The 19,101-nt window shown below is 42.1% G+C and overlaps 2 protein-coding genes across 2 annotated transcripts; one reads left to right on the top strand and one right to left on the bottom strand.

Moving 5' to 3' along the window:
- The first annotated feature begins 7,324 nt into the window (after positions 1-7,324).
- On the top strand, positions 7,325-9,431 carry LOC149954154 (uncharacterized). The gene is made up of 2 exons (XM_090169858.1): positions 7,325-8,479; positions 9,354-9,431. The coding sequence occupies exons 1-2, from the start codon at positions 7,325-7,327 to the stop codon at positions 9,429-9,431; spliced, it is 1,233 nt and encodes a 410-aa protein (XP_090025984.1).
- Positions 9,432-9,838: 407 nt separating this feature from the next.
- On the bottom strand, positions 9,839-11,252 carry LOC149954153 (uncharacterized). The gene is made up of 7 exons (XM_090170286.1): positions 11,096-11,252; positions 10,760-11,035; positions 10,658-10,691; positions 10,544-10,595; positions 10,304-10,485; positions 10,084-10,236; positions 9,839-9,995 (listed from the first exon to the last, which is right to left on the bottom strand). Exons 1-7 carry the CDS (start codon positions 11,170-11,172, stop codon positions 9,909-9,911), a joined length of 861 nt encoding a protein of 286 aa, XP_090026412.1. The 5' UTR covers positions 11,173-11,252; the 3' UTR covers positions 9,839-9,908.
- Between the last annotated feature and the right edge of the window lie 7,849 nt (positions 11,253-19,101).

Here is a 19,101-nt window from a genome sequence, read left to right as displayed (position 1 = left end):
CCTTCCGAAGTTTTAAATAGTTGGCCAATTTAGGTAGTATTAAATATAAAGTGAATCAAAGAATCATACCTAAGAGTTTTCGTGTTCAACATCACGGATCATTCCTTTGAAGTTTCAAAAGCATCGCAACTTGCGTTGTTGTTAGCAGCGAAGCCGGTCCCCCCCTCGTTTTCGGATCTGGGCAAATACGACAAAATTGTTTCACGCATTCCAGTGGCAAATACTATACACTATTTTTCGCGCCATTATTTTACCCCTCTTACTTGCCTCCCGCTCGTCGGCCATTGCCTGTGCCCTCAGCCTGGAGTCTAGCATCCACTCTTTGGGTATTCGTAATGGAGGATGGGGCTGAAAGGCAGTGATGTTCCGAGCGGTACATTTGTACTTTTTTAATACGTTTTCAAATTTTGAGTACGAAAGTACGTTTTGGATTTAATTAATCGTATTTAGTACGTTTGGAAAAATTTATGATACGAAAATACGTTTTGATATTTTTTGGAATATATTTAGTACGTTTTAGCTTTTTGGGGTTCGGAGAAAGTTTTATAAATAGTATGTGGTCTAATTTCACCACCAAAGCGGCTAGCTTTCTCCGAATTCCTCTAGTATGGCCCTCTATTGAAAGCGACCTTCAACCGGTTTTCAAGCGCATTGTAATTGTTGACAGCAGTTACAATGCCGGATTTAATCTTTTGACGTTTAAAAACGGAAGAAAATTTGTTTCATAGATGGCGTATTAAGTGGAAAATAGAAAAGTACGTTTTTCCACAAAAAATGCTTCGAAAATACGTTTTGTGATTGGAGGAAATACGTTCCGGAAATCGCTCGGAACATCACTGCTGAAAGGGGTGAGCTTTATATTCTTTGGTATAGCCGAAACGAGTTTAGTTTTTTCGACAGAATTGAAACACGTCTACGGGCAACAATGGAAAGGCTATCAAGCCTAGCCAACCTTTCGTATTTGACAAATTTGGAAAAAGAGCTAATCGAAGGGTGACATTCTTTGACTAAAATTAAGTAGGAAATATTTCATTGAAAATAATTTCATTAATATTAAATAATTTAATTATTATTAAATAATTTTATTAATATTAAATAATTTTATTAATATTTAATAATTTTGTTAATATTAAATAATTTAATTATTGTTAAATAATTTTGTATTAAATGATTTAATTAATGTTAAATAATTTAATTAATGTGTGTCTGATCTTTCAGCTGAGAAGATTCACCTGCCGACTGTCCTAACTGACAACGCGCTCACATTCAAAAGAACCAACTAGGCTTTACAAGAAGCCATCAGAAGTTTTACATTTATATGAATTATTCGAGACTTTTAAACAAAATTAATAAGTTTAATAAAACTTTCCTTCTGGGAAAACAGACGACAATTTTCAACGTAAATAAAACCATTCGTTTTTAACATAGTTGCAAGAATCCATAACTCTAGTTGGAATGAATATCTGCCCATATCACCTGTGGTATTTTGGGGCGGAACATTATGGGTTGGGCCAAAAACGCTTATTCCGCCTTAAATGACGTAAAATTCGGTGACATGGAACAGGGCTGGATTACCCAATAGGCTGAAGAGGCTTGGGCCTAGGGCACCAAACCTACAAGGGGCACTAAGAAGTTTCGAAAAAATTAAAAGTACAAAAAATTTATAATTAAATTTTCACAATTTTTTTTCCGGAATAATTTTATTAAAGGGGAACGGCCAAGCTTTTCCAAATATGGCCTTATTTCCGTATCAACAGATTAACAAGACGTTCAATATACTAACACGTACCTTTTTTGTCTTGAAAAAAATTGCTTTTGGCCTAAAAAGTTGAAACGAAAAATAACGCCAGGTGTTTGGGTTGGAATTTTCGCCGCCATCTTAGGGGCTGCCGCCAGCGCCCCTAACCCCGTATGAGCGATTTGCGAACTATCTTAACTTTTAAAATCGCGCAATTTAGGCTTTAAAAGTCACAGCAGCGCGCGCTTTTACGTTGTTTTTTTGTCTCACCGACTTCTCACCAGGTGTCGCGGTAGACGCGCGCTTTTCGATTTCCCGAAATTTATTTTATTAAAAATTAACCACTCAATATTTTTTGATGCGGTTTTCGCAATAAATTTTAGTTTTTAATGGGCTATAGGGCTATCTAACTGGTTAAAGTTTGACCGTTCCCCTTTAAATGCGTCCGAATTTTTCGATACTATGTAAAGCAATCATTTATTAACATCACTAAAATATCCGCAAAGTCTACATTGAATTTGTATTTTCCGTCCATTTGTCAATTAGAAATTGCAGGAGCGCCTCGCTCACTTCGCTCGCTGACGTGGAAGCTCTCGCGTTCGATTTGTTATTAAAAATATAGAGATTTTTGTGACTCGTCTGCTAGTTTTCATCATCTGGAAAAAATTACAGAACCCATCGGCGGTATTAGAATCCGCGATAGATGAGTCATTAGAAGCAATTCATGATTTAGTAAAAACAGTATTTTATAACCAAGCTTCAAAGAAAAGGGCGATAATAATGGTCCGTAAAGATGGGGTCTATTTTCCTCCAAATCCTGAGCAAAGGCCTAACAGCTCAGATTTAGTAGAAGCATGGAGTGAAGCAAATTGCTATCATAATCCTGTGAGAGATATCATAACATCCAACAAATTAAAGGCAATCATATCATGATAGGATTTCAAAGATGTATTCCATAGTGCTTGGCACAAAGTGTTAAAACCATTGTGTTTTTCCCTGCATGAACTCCGTACAGTCTTTAAACCGGCGCGGAGGGAATATTAAAAATGCCGTTCTCTAAAAATATGTTCATTTCCATAACCGCTTTCAACCGTATTTTAAGTTCTTTTATCAGGGCCGTCTTAAGGCATGGGCTAAATGGGCTACAGCCCAGGGCCCCCAGCCAGTTTTGGGGGCCCGGAAAGGCAAGCCATATAGCCTCTACTCTAGGGATAAGGGTTTAGTTGGTTAAATGTTATGTATCTTTTATTTACGTCTAAAGTAATTTGACACATCGCCACATCGCGTATCATACAGTACCTACAATTTCTAAAACCTAACAGGGAGTCACTGTCAGTAAAAATCTTATTTTCGGTAGGCCTATGTTATACTTCTGAAATTAAAAGTTTGGTTTGATTATTGTGTAGTTGAAATTAAACAACGGACCTACAAAGGCTGACTGTTGGGGATCGCAAAGGTCTTAATAAATAATTTAGCCCAGGGCCCCAAAAGGTCTTAAGACGGGCCTGTCTTTTATAACTTTTTTCTTATTCATATTTTGGTCTATCAAAACTTTATAACATTATAATCAACTCTACTAAAGACCCGAATTAGCAAGCAGACGACAGAGCAAAATACACATTAGTCACGTGGTGTTATGAGAGGAGGAGCTCCGTCTACTATGTCCCGCCACAACGGCGGGGAATCAAAGCCGTTATTCATTCCAAGTAGCGATATGGATTCCTGATAGTGAGTGCTCTTATACTTTATCGCTGCGATCCGATATTATTATCTCCCAAATCACATTGTCATCCATTTCAATGCTGACGCTTAATGCCCCCAATCTTGTTATCATAAGTAATATAATATCAATAAGTATGGCACTTTTATTCTTGCTCATGCATTTTTTCTTACTACATCCTTTCTTCACCCTCTTTGTGGTTTGAATTTTTCTATTGGTCATCCAAAAGGAGTCAGAGTTCAAATTAAGTCTAAAAAAAGTTCGTCTGTTGCGTAACCATACTGGGGCTAAATAAGCAATAAGCCTAAAAATTGCGGTTTTTCAAAATCGCGCAGGCCTTTCTATAAAGTAACATTGGCCTTATTGTTTAGATGTATCGGGTGCGTAGAAGTGACGTTCCACCTAGGAGCAACAAACACAACACCCCACACAAGGAGAACGCAACCCGTCAAAAGTCGTGGATTTTCTTGCGTACATTTTTCATTGGTTAGACGCTTTAGCGCCTGCTGCCGTCGGAAGGGGAAAATTCGGAAATTGTCTTCCCTCCCGCCCATAAAACGTTCAGCGTAAAGGCTCGTGACGCTCGTCCAATGAAATTCGTACACAACCCTTCGTTAGCGTGTTTAAAGCCTAGCTGCGTTCTCCTTGTGTTTGTTGCTCCTAGGTTCCACTATGATAGCCACAAGAAAATTCGACGAGTCACCCTTTTTATCAAGATCTAACCTTCAAAACTGAACTGAACTCCTACGTATCTCGTGACGAAGGCGATACATTAAAACAAGTTATATCACGTCAACGGAAGTTGAGTTAGATTAGTTCATGGCGCTGCTACCGAGGGGCGCTGTTAAGAAAAAAAAATTTAGCGTCACTGTGAAGGAAGGATGTATAGTAAAAAAAATCCTAATGTCATACTTAGGGGTATTATGTTACTTATCTTGATAATAATAAATAAATTTATATATATGAATAAATAAATCTAAAAATCGTTTGCTAACACGTTCTACGAGTTGTTTATTAACGTAACTAGTGAGAATCACCCCTTACTTTGGTTAAACCTGGTGGCCAAAATGTGAAACTGGACGGTTGATCCATCATAAATAATTAAATATGGACATACATGTATCATTTAATAATAATAATCAGCTAGGCTAATACCCAAGGCAAGACCTTAGCGAATTATAATGCCTTTAAACAGGTGGCAGGTTTAGAATGCCTAGGAGGGTGGTGCCAAGTCCTTCGTGACCCGTGAGCTAATAGCTCCCTAGACTAACTGGCCCTAAATGGGTTAGAGTGTGCAATAACTGGTAGCTTTACCGGGGAGTCGGGGTCCGGCTCTTGTAACCCATAAGGGTGGTGGCTCTGATCAAATGGTCCTATCTACACCTTCGACTTCGGTCAGGTATGGGCTTGAAACTGGGCTTCGGCCCAGGCTAACGTAGAGGGTCCAGGCCAGCTGACCGCCTCGGAGGATTGGGTAGCCTGCTGTGGGGCGGCGGGCCTCTGTATGAGGGCACGATGGTCCTGTTTCCCGGCCTTTTGGAGCACACCGGGATCTCCGGTGCCAGCTGTTCCAGGTTATGTGGACCGCTGTGTGCCCGTCGTTCCCCTTTAGGAGCTCTCTCCAAAGGGTTTGACTCTTTACCTACGTAGGTAGGGTGTCGGCTGGAGTTGCTATAGCATCCGCTCTTTACCCCACTGCTGTGTGCGAAGTGGGAAATGGTCCACCCATTGCTGCACCTTCTGCTGGGTTGAGTGGCTCGCGTCAAAGGTGCGACCATCAGTAGTAGGGTTCTGCTACCCATGCTGGATTTGTCACCTGTCCGGGCTAGGTGGACGCTGGCGTAGGGCACTATGATGATAGGCCTCCGGTGGTATGGCCCTTGTTGCTAGGTACACCGGGCTAGAAATTCTGATACACTTCTATTCTTGTAGTATCGCCCAACCACTTTTTCTTCTTCATATTATATACCATGGTTTATAATGAAAATACCAGGAAAATGCTTTATCCGTCAGAACTATCCTCTGCAATTTTATGGTTTATTTACTATTGTAAAGTAAATAGTCGCAACAAAACGTTAATCGACGATGTTGGACGATTTTTATTTCTAATTAGCTAAAGATTTTCCAAATTATGTTATGCTTTCATTAAAAAAATTATAAACAAATCCAATTCTTGGTAAACCAAAAAGGCGCCCCTCACAAACCGGCGCCCCAGGCAGTTGCCCGGCCCTTCAGCCGCCCCTGTTAAAGGGACTTTCCATTTAAATTACGATGGATTTGATATTTTCCACCGATGAGCTTTTTCGTCATAATGACGTCGTAAGTTGCTAAACGCTTTTATTCAGTCATCGGTGTTTTTTAAAATGGCGTAGCTTTTACAGCAGTTTTACGTCAGAAAAGACGTCAGTCATCGGAAAAACCGACTCTTCCAGCCGATGACTTCGGTGAGTAACCGATGACTATCGTGACGTCAAAACCGGAAACGCGACAAAGCGTACAGTAGGAAACCGATGTCACCGATTACTAATCGGTGAGTCCGATGAGCTCTGCTGAACGTACCCAAAGTTACAACAGAGATCTTGCTAGTCGCTGCACTTATAGAGATATGAAACTCTCAAGAAATCGCTCCGAGAAAAATTCAATCATCAGCGCCATCGCTCGGCCGAGATAAAACCCATTTTTCGCTTATGGAATCGCAATAGCTTTCTCCACCGGCCAGGTACAACGCGCCCTTCTCGGCGCCGGAACTCAGCGGCGTCATCTCCGGCCCCTGGCGCCGATAACATCTCGAACCTAATCATTAAAAACACCACCTCAGCGTTTCGCGCAGCCCTTCTCAGGCTCTACAACCGTCTCTGGGCCGATGGCATCATGCCCTCGCGGTGGAAACATGCGATTCTTCATCCCATACTCAAGCCGGGCAAACCAAGCAGAGACCCCACTTCCTACACTGGGTGAAAACTTGGAACAACTCCTTCTGCGTTGAGTTTGCAAGTTCTCTCCCCACTGGTTTAAGGGGTTTTCCCCCGAGTTCTTCGGTTTCCCCTTCCATAAAAACTTGTCTAGGTTAACGGTAATAGTTAGTGTAGGGAGCTGTTGGCTCGATCTCGTGGCATGCAGGGCTTGCCACCACCCTCCTACGCATTGTAACCCGGCCACCTGAATTAAGGGCTTCAAAAGTCACATGATGACTTAGGCCTAAGGTGGTGCCTTGGGTATTAGCCTAGCTGATTATTATTATTATTATTTACAGGGACATCTCCCTCCTTCCGAACCTTGGCAAAATTTACGAGCGGCTTGTTCTTGGCCGTCTTATTTGGTTTCTGCAGGTGAATCGCGTGCTTCCGCCGGAGCAATCCGGCTTCCGCCGGAGCAATCCGGCTTCCGCGAAGGGCGCCGGGCAACCGATAACGCCCTCCGGATTGTTACCGCTGCTCAAGGGGCCCTGGCGACTAATCACCACTGTTTGGCAGTTTTCCTCGACTTAAAAGACGCCTTTGGAAGCGTCCACCATCAGGCGCTACTCTATAAGCTACAACGCCTTGAGGGAAACCTCCTTCGCTGGGTGGAGAGCTTTTTGGACGGCCGTACCTTCCGAGTCCGAGTTAATGGCAAACTCTCAAAGCCGTACTCAGTTACCCGCGGCGTGCCGCGGGGCAGTGCAATCAGCCCAATCTTATTCCGCGTCATGCTCGTCGACATTCCCGAGCTGTGTCCGAGGCCGGTTGACCAAGGGGAACATGCGGATGACATCAGCACGTGGATTTGCGGTCCAAACCTCAGCCGCCTCTTCCCTTGCTCTCGATAATATCTCGAGCTATGGAATCACCTAGGGTCTAAATTTCCAACCACTGAAATGGCTTTTCATGATCATCACCAAATCAAAGCAGATCCAGGCCGGCCTTCACCTCACGCTCGGGCGCACTGCCCTCTCTCGGGTCTCGTCCTATCGGTATCTCGGAGCCCTGATTGACGACAAGCTGTCCTGGTTCCCACACATCGAGGTCCTCGTCGCTTCTTCGCTGAAGCGGCTTAACCTTCTGAGAGCCGTCTCCGCGACTCGTTGGGGGGCGGGAAGGAAGGTCCTTCGCCTTCTCTACACGCATCTCCTTCGCTCTCGGCTGGACTACGCTAGTTCACTCTACGCCTCGGCCACAGCTACCACGCTCGGCAAACTCGACAAGGTTCAAAATGCCGCTCTCAGAGTCATCCTAGGAGTTCCACAGTCCACTCCCATCCGGCTCATGGAATCCGAAGCAGCCATTCCTCCTTTGCGTTTTCGGAGAGACCTCCTGGATCTCTATAACATCGCTCCATGCGGAGCGTCTGACACACCCGATTTCTATCCTTCCCTATTGCGATCGACCCTACCTTCTCTGGAACTCATCGAGGACCGTTTCCCACCGGGCCGACTTCCTTTCCCTCTTCGAGCGTGGCGCCTTGCACAGGAGTACAATCTCACTTGGCTTTTCAACTACTCCAGGGCCCATCTCCCTCGTCTGCGAACACCGGAGTGGGAACCACCAGCGGCCACGATCATTCATCGCTGGCTCTCTTCTACCAAGGGAGACCTGCCATCTGACGCGCTTCGGCAGCTCTTTTTCGCGACCCTCGAACCTTACGCCAGAGATGCTACGGTCATCTATACGGACGGCTCGCTCTCCTCGGACTCGGGTGTTGCTGGTGCGGCTTTCGCGATTCCGGCCCTCGGCGTCGGCGCGAGGTCCTTCGTGGACTCCGGGCATCCTATCAACCGGGTTGAGCTCCTCGCTATCCAGATGGCTCTTTCATACGCGGTGACAAATGTGCCTGGTGAGCTGGTTATTTGCTCCGACTCTCAGAGTGCCCTCACCCAACTGCTGACGCGCTCTTCTGATCCGGTTGTTTCAATAATCCATGATCTAATTGACAATTATCCCCGCTCCGTCACTTTCCTTTGGTGTCCAGCTCACGTGGGAGTGCCAGGCAACGAAACGGCGGACAAACTGGCCGGGGTCACCCAGCTTCAACGTCCTCAGGGGGTGCACTTCTTCCTTCCCACGACACTTCCTTCCGTGGGAAAGCGATCACCTCTTCGTGGACTCGCACCTGGCGGTCTCTCGCAGCCCAGTGGCCTCTCCTGGCTGCGAAGCCTAACCCTGACTCTCGAGCCGATCTGGCCGTTCAACTTCCTAGACTGGAGGACACTCTTCTCGCGCGGCTTGGTTGGGGCAGACTTCCCACAAAGGCGGTTCTTCATCGTTTCGGGCTTCGGAACTCGGACTCCTGCCCTCGGTGTGCGGTACGAGAGGACGCCGAACACGTCCTGTTCGCGTGTGCCTCCTTCGCGACCCCTCGCCGGAATCTCTACCTTTCGCTCCAGGCGCGGGGTCTCCCGGACTCCGTGGTGGGTGTTCTCACCGCCGTTCACGCGGGTTGGCAAGATGTCTGTCTCTGTCTCGCTTTCCCCCTAGTACGGTAGGCTACGCTGTAACGGAACGGGGACTCGGAATCTACGGGGCCTAGAGTAGAGAGAGAGAGAATATGGTAAATTATGAGGGTCTTCTAGGCTATGGCAGTAGTCTTAGGTGAGATAGTACTATATTGTACTATTCTTGTGATACTCATAAAATAAACTATACACTATTTTGAATACGTGTAAAATTAATGTTACCATGTAGTATAGGTTTTTATAGGCTTATAAAATAACATTAGAACATTTTATATGAGACCAGTGAAATAATTCATAAGCTAGGGTCACCGGTCATAATGACCACTTTAATAATTCATATTCTAAGGGGTCAGTGGTCATAAGGACCAGTTAAAAAAAAAACCTTATTTCCAAGGCTGCTCACACCTCCCTTGAAAGCCCCTTCAAGCTAGGAATATGAAAACTCAGTACTTGAATCCTCCTAGCTTCAAGTATGTAAAAGATTCCGCGAGGCTTTGAGTGCAAGACATATAGCGCCATCTACTTTAATACCCATCAACTAATGTATAAGTAAATAGCAGACAACTTTTGGATTTTAATGTTTTTACACAAACTCTTAGCTGTTGTAAAGAAACAATTTTGAACAGAGGCCATCACATTTTCAATTTAAAACTCCGCCGGAAAGTGGCGATAAGCTAGTTCCAAGAATTATCCAAATTCAATAACCGCATCGCCATCTATTGGCTTTAAAATAACTAATATTTTACTTTTCACAAAATGGAAATCTGAACTGACGAAAAAAGCAGACGAGGAAGGTACTTTTAGGTCAAACCTTAGGCGTGACCTCGGTGACCTATGACTTCCCTTTGTTATGATAAATACCATCCTAATAGTTATTTTTAAAGCAGATAGATGGCGGTGCGGTTATTGAATTTGGATTATTCTTGTGACCAAAATTTAAACTAATAAGTTCTTTCTAAGAAACACAACATTAGTGATAGTTTTAATATCTTATTTATACAAAAAGTTTATTTTAATATTCACATTTCTTCGTTAATTTTTTTCTTCCTCATGACAAAGAGTTTCTTTAGCCACCTCTCTTGTTTACCAGTCTGATCGACAAATATCTGAAAACAATCGATAGATTTCTTTAAAAACAACTCTCGCGATTGATTATTGTTTAATTTATTTATTAGTTAAATGAAAAGTCATTACGCTTTCATGAACAAGAAATTCAGGGTTTTGTTTCCAAGATTCCAATTTCTTGATGGAAGCATCCGCTGAATTAGTGTTTAAACCAAGTTTAGGAGCTGATAAACCAAAAATGGCAGACATATGTCCGTCTTTGTCAAAATTGTCTTCAGATTTCTACAAATATAAGAAGAATTTTTATAAGTTTACGTTGAGTTGTCGCGTTTTTAAATTATGCTTTTACCACTGTAACTGTGCTCTTATTTGTGTTTCGACTTGAAACAAATTGTTGTTGCGTGAATGATTGCGCATTGATTTCATCTAGCGCCTGCGCTCTTTTGAGTTGATCATTGATTGTTGGTGTTGAATTTGATAAGGACACATCACCGAGTAAACCCTTTTCTCTCAATTCGGCACTTGCGGTAGCTAAAAATATATTACAGTTAAGTTTAGCTTATTTATTAGCTACTAAATTAAATATTACCGGCGGCTTTAATCGCTTGTTGAACTTTCTGTTTAATAACGTCTCCGTTCTTCTGTTATATATTAAATTAAATTTAGCTTACCAAATGATTTTTGAATGTTAAACAATATATACCTCATTGGGATGTTTATTTTTCAACGATTTATTTCTGTGGAATAAAATATATTAATAATCACTATTAAGTTAATTGTGTTAACATTACGAGTTTAAAATTACTTAGGGGATGTGGATCTTGAACGTCTGTATGGTTTTCGACTTCCCGATCGTGGTCTTCTCCTGGATCTGGAACTAGACCGAGATCTGGATCTCCGATTTGACCGTCCCCTAGATGAACTCCGAGACCTAACAGTGTGTTTTCTGGGACTTTTTGATCTGGAACGGTTTCTTCTGTGAGAACTTCTGGAATTAGATCCGCTTCTTGAACGAGAGCGATGAGTTTTACGTTTTATTCTATCACTACTAGACTCTGAATTGCCTCTGGAATCCGGAGAACTAAAAGGGAGACTTTCTTTAATGTTTGCAATCGCGGTAATTAGCTTTCAACAATCATACCTACTGTTTCTTTTCCGGTCGCGTCTGCGTCGGTAAGAAACCCTTTCGCTATCGGAACTACTGTCTCGTCTAGGCATAATTACGCTCGATTTAGATTAGGCCTTCTCTGAACTGACCGGCCATTTTACTATTTCTTTGTTTAAATCTATAACCATAGATGTCGCTAGTCGCCCGGAGAGCATTTTCTACCAAAAACCTTCCTTTTGAAAGTATAGATGGCGCTAGTGAGCGCTGATATCTTTTAAATATGGCAAAAATTCGAGATTTTATTATTACAACGAGACGCGATAAAAGTGCAAGATTACTCTACAGGTTGTAAATAAATTTTCAAGGAAAAGGAAATACACCTGGTCTTTAAATTGTACACAGAGATACGATTATCACGCGTATTTCACGTGGTATTTAAATAACTTACGAAATTATTAAAAGGCCATTTAAATCCAAACTGTCAAAAACTGGCGGACAGGGAGTGACAAGAAAACCTATTTTTGAGGTCAAACTCGAAAACAAAAATATCGAGAACGAGACGAATGATCCTCTATGGAAAATCCCCGGAGTGAATATAGTCGGCGGCGGAATATAAAGGGCTTCTCTCGACGGTTCGCGCCAAATGAGAGATAGAGGATGGTGCGCGGGAAAGCGTACTCGGGCCGGGAAGGAAGTCTGCGGACGAGAAGGGCGCGGCGGGGAGGGAAGAGGGGCCGGAATAACTCCTCGGGGAAGAGTTGTTTATCTTCGGCGGCCGTGGGCCCGTGACAGACTTGTCGGGGATTGCGCCCGAGGAAGCTCGGGAGCGGCGCGGAGATGCGTGAATGCTCCGAAAACGTCGTGAAACCCGAAGAGCTGCCGTCCCCTCCTCATCCCCTTTCTCTCCTTTTTTCACGGAGGAAAGAGTTTTCGAGACACGCTCCCGGCTTCCCGATAGATTTTTTCATTTTCCCAAAATCCTCTCTAGCTCGGCGGCCGAAAGCTTTCCCCCTCCCCCCCGTTTCGCTTTGCTTTCTGCGTTTTTTTTATTCGGCGAACGGCCAACCTCTCTAGTCTCGGCTGCTGTGTTCGGGGAAACTTATTTTGGTCGCTGTTTTCGTTTCCTTTTGGCCCGTCACGTCTATATTATTTTAGTCGCTTATTTTGATTATATTAAATTTAAGTTATATATTTTATTTTACTATTAACAAAGCTATAGTAGTAAATTTTAAGAATGACACTTACTATTGTTTTAGTCGCTAAATTTTTTGGTCGAGCTTTTATTTCGACACTGATTTGGATTCGCTAATCGCAATCGAACTGAGTAGTATTTGGTCGTTTTGGTAGTAGTATATTTTGGCTTCAGTATATTTTAGACACTAGGAGGCACTGCCCCGAACTAAACCCATCGGCGTAATGAAGGTTTCTAGGACCCGCCCGTGAATCCAGATTTAGGGCCCTTGTCATGAGGGCCAGTTTTTATCAATTTTTTTGGGGGTCCGCCAGTGTCACGCGCTTTGCGGGGTCGTTGTTTACGTCATTGATAGCGTAAATATGGTTATAAATAGTCGGTTATTTTATATATAATTGTCATACTTATCGGTATTATGTTATTTATGATAATAAGTTTATATAACTTACGGTGAAAACAATTTTTAGTTGTTGCTTTAATCTAAAGCGCACCCGAGAAAACCATTCCGGGCTCCAGCAAAGCCTTTATTACCATCGATAACTGTATACGTTCTCGAGTAGAAACTCATTAGTGAGTCTAAACCCGGGACCGGGCCCCAAAAAGCCGCGATTATTTGAGTAGGAAGTCAGGTAAGGGTCCAAACCCGGGTCCCGAAAAAGTTATTATTAGAGATCTCTGTATGTTTTCAGGTAGAAACTCTAAGAAGGATCTAAACCCGGGCCCGAGCCCCTAGAATATAACAATTCCGGGCCAGAAAAAAGAGTAATTATTACTAAAAAGAAGTGTACGTTTTGCGGTAGAAACCCGGACGCCTTAGGCTTCACAGGCCCCGGAAATTTGTACCGACTTCAAAGCATTTATAAACGTAAAACCCTTTTTTCGGCATTAATATTCCGGACCACGTTGCGTCGAGACAAACCCGAATACAATTTATACCTTCCTGAGCAAGGCCACATTTTCCATTCTATAGTCTTTCCATTTTTTTGTCCTTAATAACAAAAGGCCTATAGCGCGGCGAAAGTAATGAACGAAAAGGAGATATAATAAAGTTTCCAAGCCTCGGTCTCCCGCAGTTTCCCCCGCCAGAAAATAGACCATCGTTCGCGAACAAAGGATCGGAGACGCCGGCGTTTTCCGGTAATGATTTATCTATCTCTCTGTCTCTCGCGATGCGCCGCTGTAGGAGAAACTGGACCATTAGATAGGAAAACGCCTACGTTCACTCGATACTCTTTTAGCTGGAGGAAAGACGTAATACTCGCCTAGTGCTACACTGTCGGGTTACTTGGATTGAGGGGGACTTGGCGCTTTCGCGATAGGAGGGGAAGGAACACTCGTCTAGCCCCATATCTCCTCCATCTCGATCAAACTGAGTTGACCGCGTTTCCAGCCGTATTTCTAGAGGCCTCTCGCCCCCCTTTTTGCTTCCCCCTTTTTCTTTCCGTCTGCTTTCTACCCCCCCCCCCCTTCTATCCAGCCGTCATCTTCTTCCGAGCTCTCTGACGAGAATAATTTCCAAGGTTCGCTTTACTCTCCGATCTAGTCTGAAGATGTGTTTAATATTTACATTTTTTGCCATTTTTCCCTGGGTTTTAAGAGGATTTTGGCGATTTTTAGCCCTATGTTAGATATGCATTGTTATGACCGATTATAGGGGAACGGACAAGCTTTTCCAAATATGGCCTTATTTCCGTATCAAAAGATTAACAAGACGTTCAATATACTAACGGTTGTATACTATTGGACCGAATCCCGTTTGACCGAATCTCATTGAACCGAAAAGTATTTTCGTTTATAGCCCAACATGGCGGGATTCAGTTGAATGGGAAATTTAAATCTGGTTCGTTTTCACTTCGGTAGGTTAGTTCAGGTTGGGTTAGGTTAGGTTAGGTTAGTTCATGATGGGTTGCGTTGGGTTAGGTTAGGCTAGGTTATTTTAGGTTGGGTTGGGTTAGGTTAGGTTAGGTTAGTTCAGGTTGGGCTAGGTTAGGTTAGGTTAGTTCAGGTTGGGTTGGGTTAGGTTAGGTTAGGTTAGGTTAGGTTGGGTTAGGTTAGATATGGTAGGCAACTATTTCACGTCGGGTCTTATCAAGGTTATTTTCCAAAATTAAACCCGGAAAATATAAAATTTCAAGGGAAAAGGTCTAAAAATACACGTCGGTACGAAATAATAAATATTTAAGACATAGTTTAGTCCAAATTAGATATAGTATCGTCACGTAACCTACGATATATAAATATGTATCACTAACGGTATATTGAATGAAAACCGCGCAAAACATGGTTTTCGGTCGATTGGAATTCGGTTGAATGGTACATTCGGACGAATGGGATTTCGGTCCAATGGTATACAATCTATACTAACACGTACCTTTTTTCGTCTTGAAAAAACAGCTTTTGGCCCAAAAAGTTGAGCTCTTCTGTTTCCCCTTCCATACAAACTTGTTGAGGTTAACGGTAATAGTTAGTGTAAGGAGCTGTTGGCTCGCGTGGCGTGCGGGGCTTGCCACGACCCTCTTACGCGTTGTAACCCGGCCGCCTGAATTATTGGCTTTATAAGTCGCTTGGTGACTTAGGCCTAAGGTGGTGACATGGGTATATTAGCCTTGAGGATTATTATTATAAACAGCGGCAACCAGGGGGACAAGGGGGTAATGTCACCTTCTAAATTTGCTACAAGCGGACAACACCCATGTTTGCCCCCCCCCCCCTGAAATATTGTGAATTTGTTTATAGAACCATTATGAAAAAGATAAATTTGTCGTTTAAAACTTTTAACAAAAAACTAGCAGCGAATTCAAATTCAGCTTTCGATTTTTCAAATTGAAGTGAAATTTCCAAATCTTTGTCCACTTTTATAATTTTTATAATAGCATATATTGTGGAGCAATGTACCCCCCCAAACTCGAAAACGTTCCTACGCCCCTGCAAATAAATTTTGGTATCTTAAAATTCAAAACATTATCTAATACAAAAAAAAACATAAATTTGGAAATTTTCAGAGTTATATTAATGAATTAATAAAAGGTAGACTAACCCTACTCATTAAAACTAATCTTTAAACTATTAATAAATTACCACTAAATAATAATCAGCTAGGCTAATACCCAAGGCACCACCTTAGGCCTAAGTCATCGAGCGACTATTAAAGCCATTAATTCAGATGGCCGGTTATATTGCGTAGGAGGGTGGTGGCAAGCCCTTCGTACCACGCGAGCCAACAGCTCCCTACTCTAACTATTACCATTAACCTCAACATGTTTTTATGGAAAGAGGAAACCGAAGAACTCGGGGGAAAACCCCTTTAGCCAGCGGGGAGAGAACTTGCAAACTCAACGCGGAAGGAGTGGTTCCTAGTTTTCACCCGTGCCACAAGCTGGGATCGAACCCGGCTCCTCTTGCTGCGTAGAGAAAAGACAGTATTTATAAATAAATACTGTCTTTTCATTACATTCTAGTGGTGGTCTTTTTTATGTTTTAAAGATAATATTAAAGAATATGATTATAATTCAATGTTAAAAATTCACCAATTTTGAAGGAAAAAATTTAATAATTTTCAAATATACACAGACATATTGGTGGTAATTGTACGCCTAATAAAGAAAGTGAATAGATATTACAGTTCAATGGGAACCGAAAATATTTCCAAAGTTCTCTTATTGTGTCAAATAACAATTTCCACTAATTTTAATCGCAGTAAAGCGCGAAATTCTCCCATTATATCCCGTATTAATGAAGATAGGGGGCGCTTTCATTTTTGTTTCGGAGCTGATAACAGGTGTTTGAATGATGGAAAACGGGTGGGATTTAGCTCTCCCTTATCCCGCATCTCATCGCATTGTGACGGGGGGAGGCAACGGTTTCCACCCCTCCCGGCGCCCGTTCCAACCCGCGGCGGAAATTTCTCAATGGATTTCGAACTATTTTCTGCTAGCTCGGTTTTAAATTCGTTTATTTCGTTTTCCTGAGAGAGAGAGAGAAGCCGTGGAATTACGTTTTGCATAAAAGATGCGAGAGGATTTTCTGGCTGTTGTTTGCATGTCGCTATATTCCTAGATGAGATGATGAGGATGGAGAGAAAGATGCGAGGAGGGCTGTAATGCTATTTCATTTTCTTTCTTCGCCTCGTTTTTTTTGGGGGGATTGTGGCTGGTTTGTTTGATGTGGGAAAACTCTGCCAATTTCTGGCTATAGTTTGATTATTTTAATTGGTTAGGATGTTTGGTTGCGTTCGTATTATTTTTGTACATTCTTGTGTATTTTCTATAAGTTTTAATTGACTATAAATTCTAGTGTTGTAAGTCCGAAAATTTTCCGCGGAAAATGAGCGGAACATTTTCAGTTTTTTTCCGAAAAAAATAAAAAAAAGTTTTAATTCCATGAGTAGTCTAATATTGTTTGCAAATTTAAATAAAGCGGCATTTTTGCCTCATTTTTTCGAATCTTAAAGTTAAACTAAACCTCTAGACTAGCTTTAAACTGATTAACAATGTAACACGTTTAATGTTTTGTAGTATGTTTACTGATATTAGACATTTTAGATAAAAAGGAAAAAAAATTAAAAACCTTGAAAAAGTAATTTATGTTTCAATTTTTTATTTTTCCGATTTGCGGAAAATTGTCCGCATTTTGTTTTTCCGATTTGCGGAAAATATTCCGCATTTTGTTTTTCCGATTTGCGGAAAATATTCCGCATTTTATTTTTCCGATTTGCGGAAAATTGTCCGCATTTTGTTTTTCCGATTTGCGGAAAATATTCCGCATTTTGTTTTTCCGATTTGCGGAAAATATTCCGCATTTTATTTTTCCGATTTGCGGAAAATTTTCCGCATTTTGTTTTTCCGATTTGCGGAAAATATTCCGCATTTTATTTTTCCGATTTGCGGAAAATTTTCCGCATTTTATTTTTCCGGAAAATTAACAACCCTATTTTTATTTTGGTTTCATCTTAAAAGTATTGAGATCATAGAGCTGGATGATATGTACCTGACCAGTACCCTGACTGGGGTTAAGCCGATACAAATGACCGGGGCCCGTGCAGATTAGGGGCCCGTGCAGATTAGGGGCCCGAGCAGCCTAGGGGCCCGAGTTCGAACAAACGAGCTATACTTTTCACGGGTATCTCCGAAAAGGTATAGCTATCTCCAGTAGTAACAGCTGCCTCTATTTCCATGAAACCTGGTGACAGAAACGCGAAATTCGTTGACCGCATCCTTTTAAAAGATTGTTGGCGTCACCCTGGATAGAGGGAAATCAGAATGACGTCATAAGTCGTCACGAGTGTAGTAGTTAACGAAGGGAAGGGGGGGGTGGCATTAGTCGCGCAGAAACGGGCCGCGGTATGGTGACTCGGAATCATTATATCAAACTAGTCCTATCCGTCGTGTACATCCCCGGCGGCGCTTTCCGCTCCCGCGCGACGGGCTTCTCCCTCTGGCCGCGGCGTGGGCGTGTGGGCGCTGTAAGTGCGCGAGTGGAACAGCTTGCGGCCCGTTAATAAGATCAGCGCCAGCGCCGGGAAACGTCTCTCGCGCCGACATTAATAAACGGACGCCCGGAGATGGCGCGCGGGTAGCGACGGCGGGGTCAAAGGTCGCGCGTTTCCGCGACAAGGACCTTTTCGTACTCCCTCCTCCTCGCTAAAGAGACGGACTCGGATATATGTCCTTTTTCACTGAAAATTCCTAAATGTTTTGGTTCTTAATCATTTCCGCGTATTATACATACCATAAGTAACGTAATAAGTTAATAACGTAAGTGCGAAAATGTCCGTAGCGTAAATAACTGGCCCTGTAGGTACTACGCGTTGCAAGTTCTCTCTCCACTGGTTTGAGGGGTTTTCCCCGAGCTCTTCGGTTTCTCCTTCTATAAAAACTTTTCGAGGTTAACGGTAATTAGTGCTCGGCATTCGATTAATTTTATTTAAATAATATTTATTTAAACAACCAATAGTTGAATAAAAATTGTAAAATGTTTAAATAATCGAAAGTGAATAAGCCTATTATTTAAATAAAACAAACAATTATTTAAATAAATACCACTTTTATTCAAATAAATGCTTGGTTGAGTAAAAAACATAATTAAATAAGTTAAAATTATATTCTTTTTACCAACGTTTTTTAAATAAATCGGAAAATTTGTGGATAATGAATAAACAATTCCGAGCACTAACGGTAATAGTGAGTGTAGGGAGTTGTTAGCTCGCGTGGCTTGCGGGGCTTGCCACCACCCTCCTACGCATTGTAACCCGGCCACCTGAATTCATGGCCTTAAAAGTCGTTCGATGACTTAGGTCTATGGTGGTGCCTCGGCCGGGTATTAGCCTAGCTGATTATTAACAATACGCTTAAGTTTTTGGAATTTTTTTGTACTTTCAGTGGTGGGAGCAAAGTTTGCAATATTTACATTTACATTTTCTTTGGATACACTGCAAATCTTTATGACATCTGAAGAGCGCCTAAAAACATCGGTTGAACATATAAAATGCCTACATATGTCTTACAGATGTTCCTTACGTATGACTTAGATGCTATTTACTTATTTACAAATGCAATACAGATGTTCAACGTGTACTCTAAGTGGTCTAATCCGTACTCTTTATGTCCATAGGACATCTGTTGAACATGGAACATCTATGTTGCATCTAAAGGGTCGTTTAAGGAGCGCCTGTGTTACATATTAATACCAAATAACCTATTTCTTGCCCTCTTGTTGAGATAGCTGACAGCGGTTTTCAAAAAGTAACGGTTAGGTCGTAGTAATATCGGACTTTGCCAGAAATTGCCATGCAGATAAAATTATCATCACAACAAATAAGTAAGTAGAATTTCATAATAATTAAGTAATA

The sequence above is a fragment of the Leiobunum rupestre genome, chromosome 3, assembly GCF_980474605.1.
Source record: "Leiobunum rupestre chromosome 3, qqLeiRupe1.1.hap1, whole genome shotgun sequence".
Lineage (NCBI taxonomy): Eukaryota > Metazoa > Arthropoda > Arachnida > Opiliones > Sclerosomatidae > Leiobunum > Leiobunum rupestre.
Note: the sequence above shows the minus strand (reverse complement) of the source record. Positions and strands in the feature narration are given on the sequence as shown.

Excerpts from the sequence above, each read along its gene's own strand:
- LOC149954153 (XM_090170286.1), bottom strand. The coding sequence starts at position 11,172 with ATGCCTAGACGAGACAGTAGTTCCGATAGCGAAAGGGTTTCTTACCGA. Across the intron at positions 10,692-10,759 it reads TCAAGATCCACATCCCCTAA|AAATAAATCGTTGAAAAATA; the intron begins GTAATTTTAAAC and ends TTTATTCCACAG. Across the intron at positions 9,996-10,083 it reads AATTTCTTGTTCATGAAAGC|ATATTTGTCGATCAGACTGG; the intron begins GTAATGACTTTT and ends GATTGTTTTCAG.
- LOC149954154 (XM_090169858.1), top strand. The coding sequence starts at position 7,325 with ATGATCATCACCAAATCAAAGCAGATCCAGGCCGGCCTTCACCTCACG. Across the intron at positions 8,480-9,353 it reads AGCTTCAACGTCCTCAGGGG|CTTCAAGTATGTAAAAGATT; the intron begins GTGCACTTCTTC and ends GAATCCTCCTAG.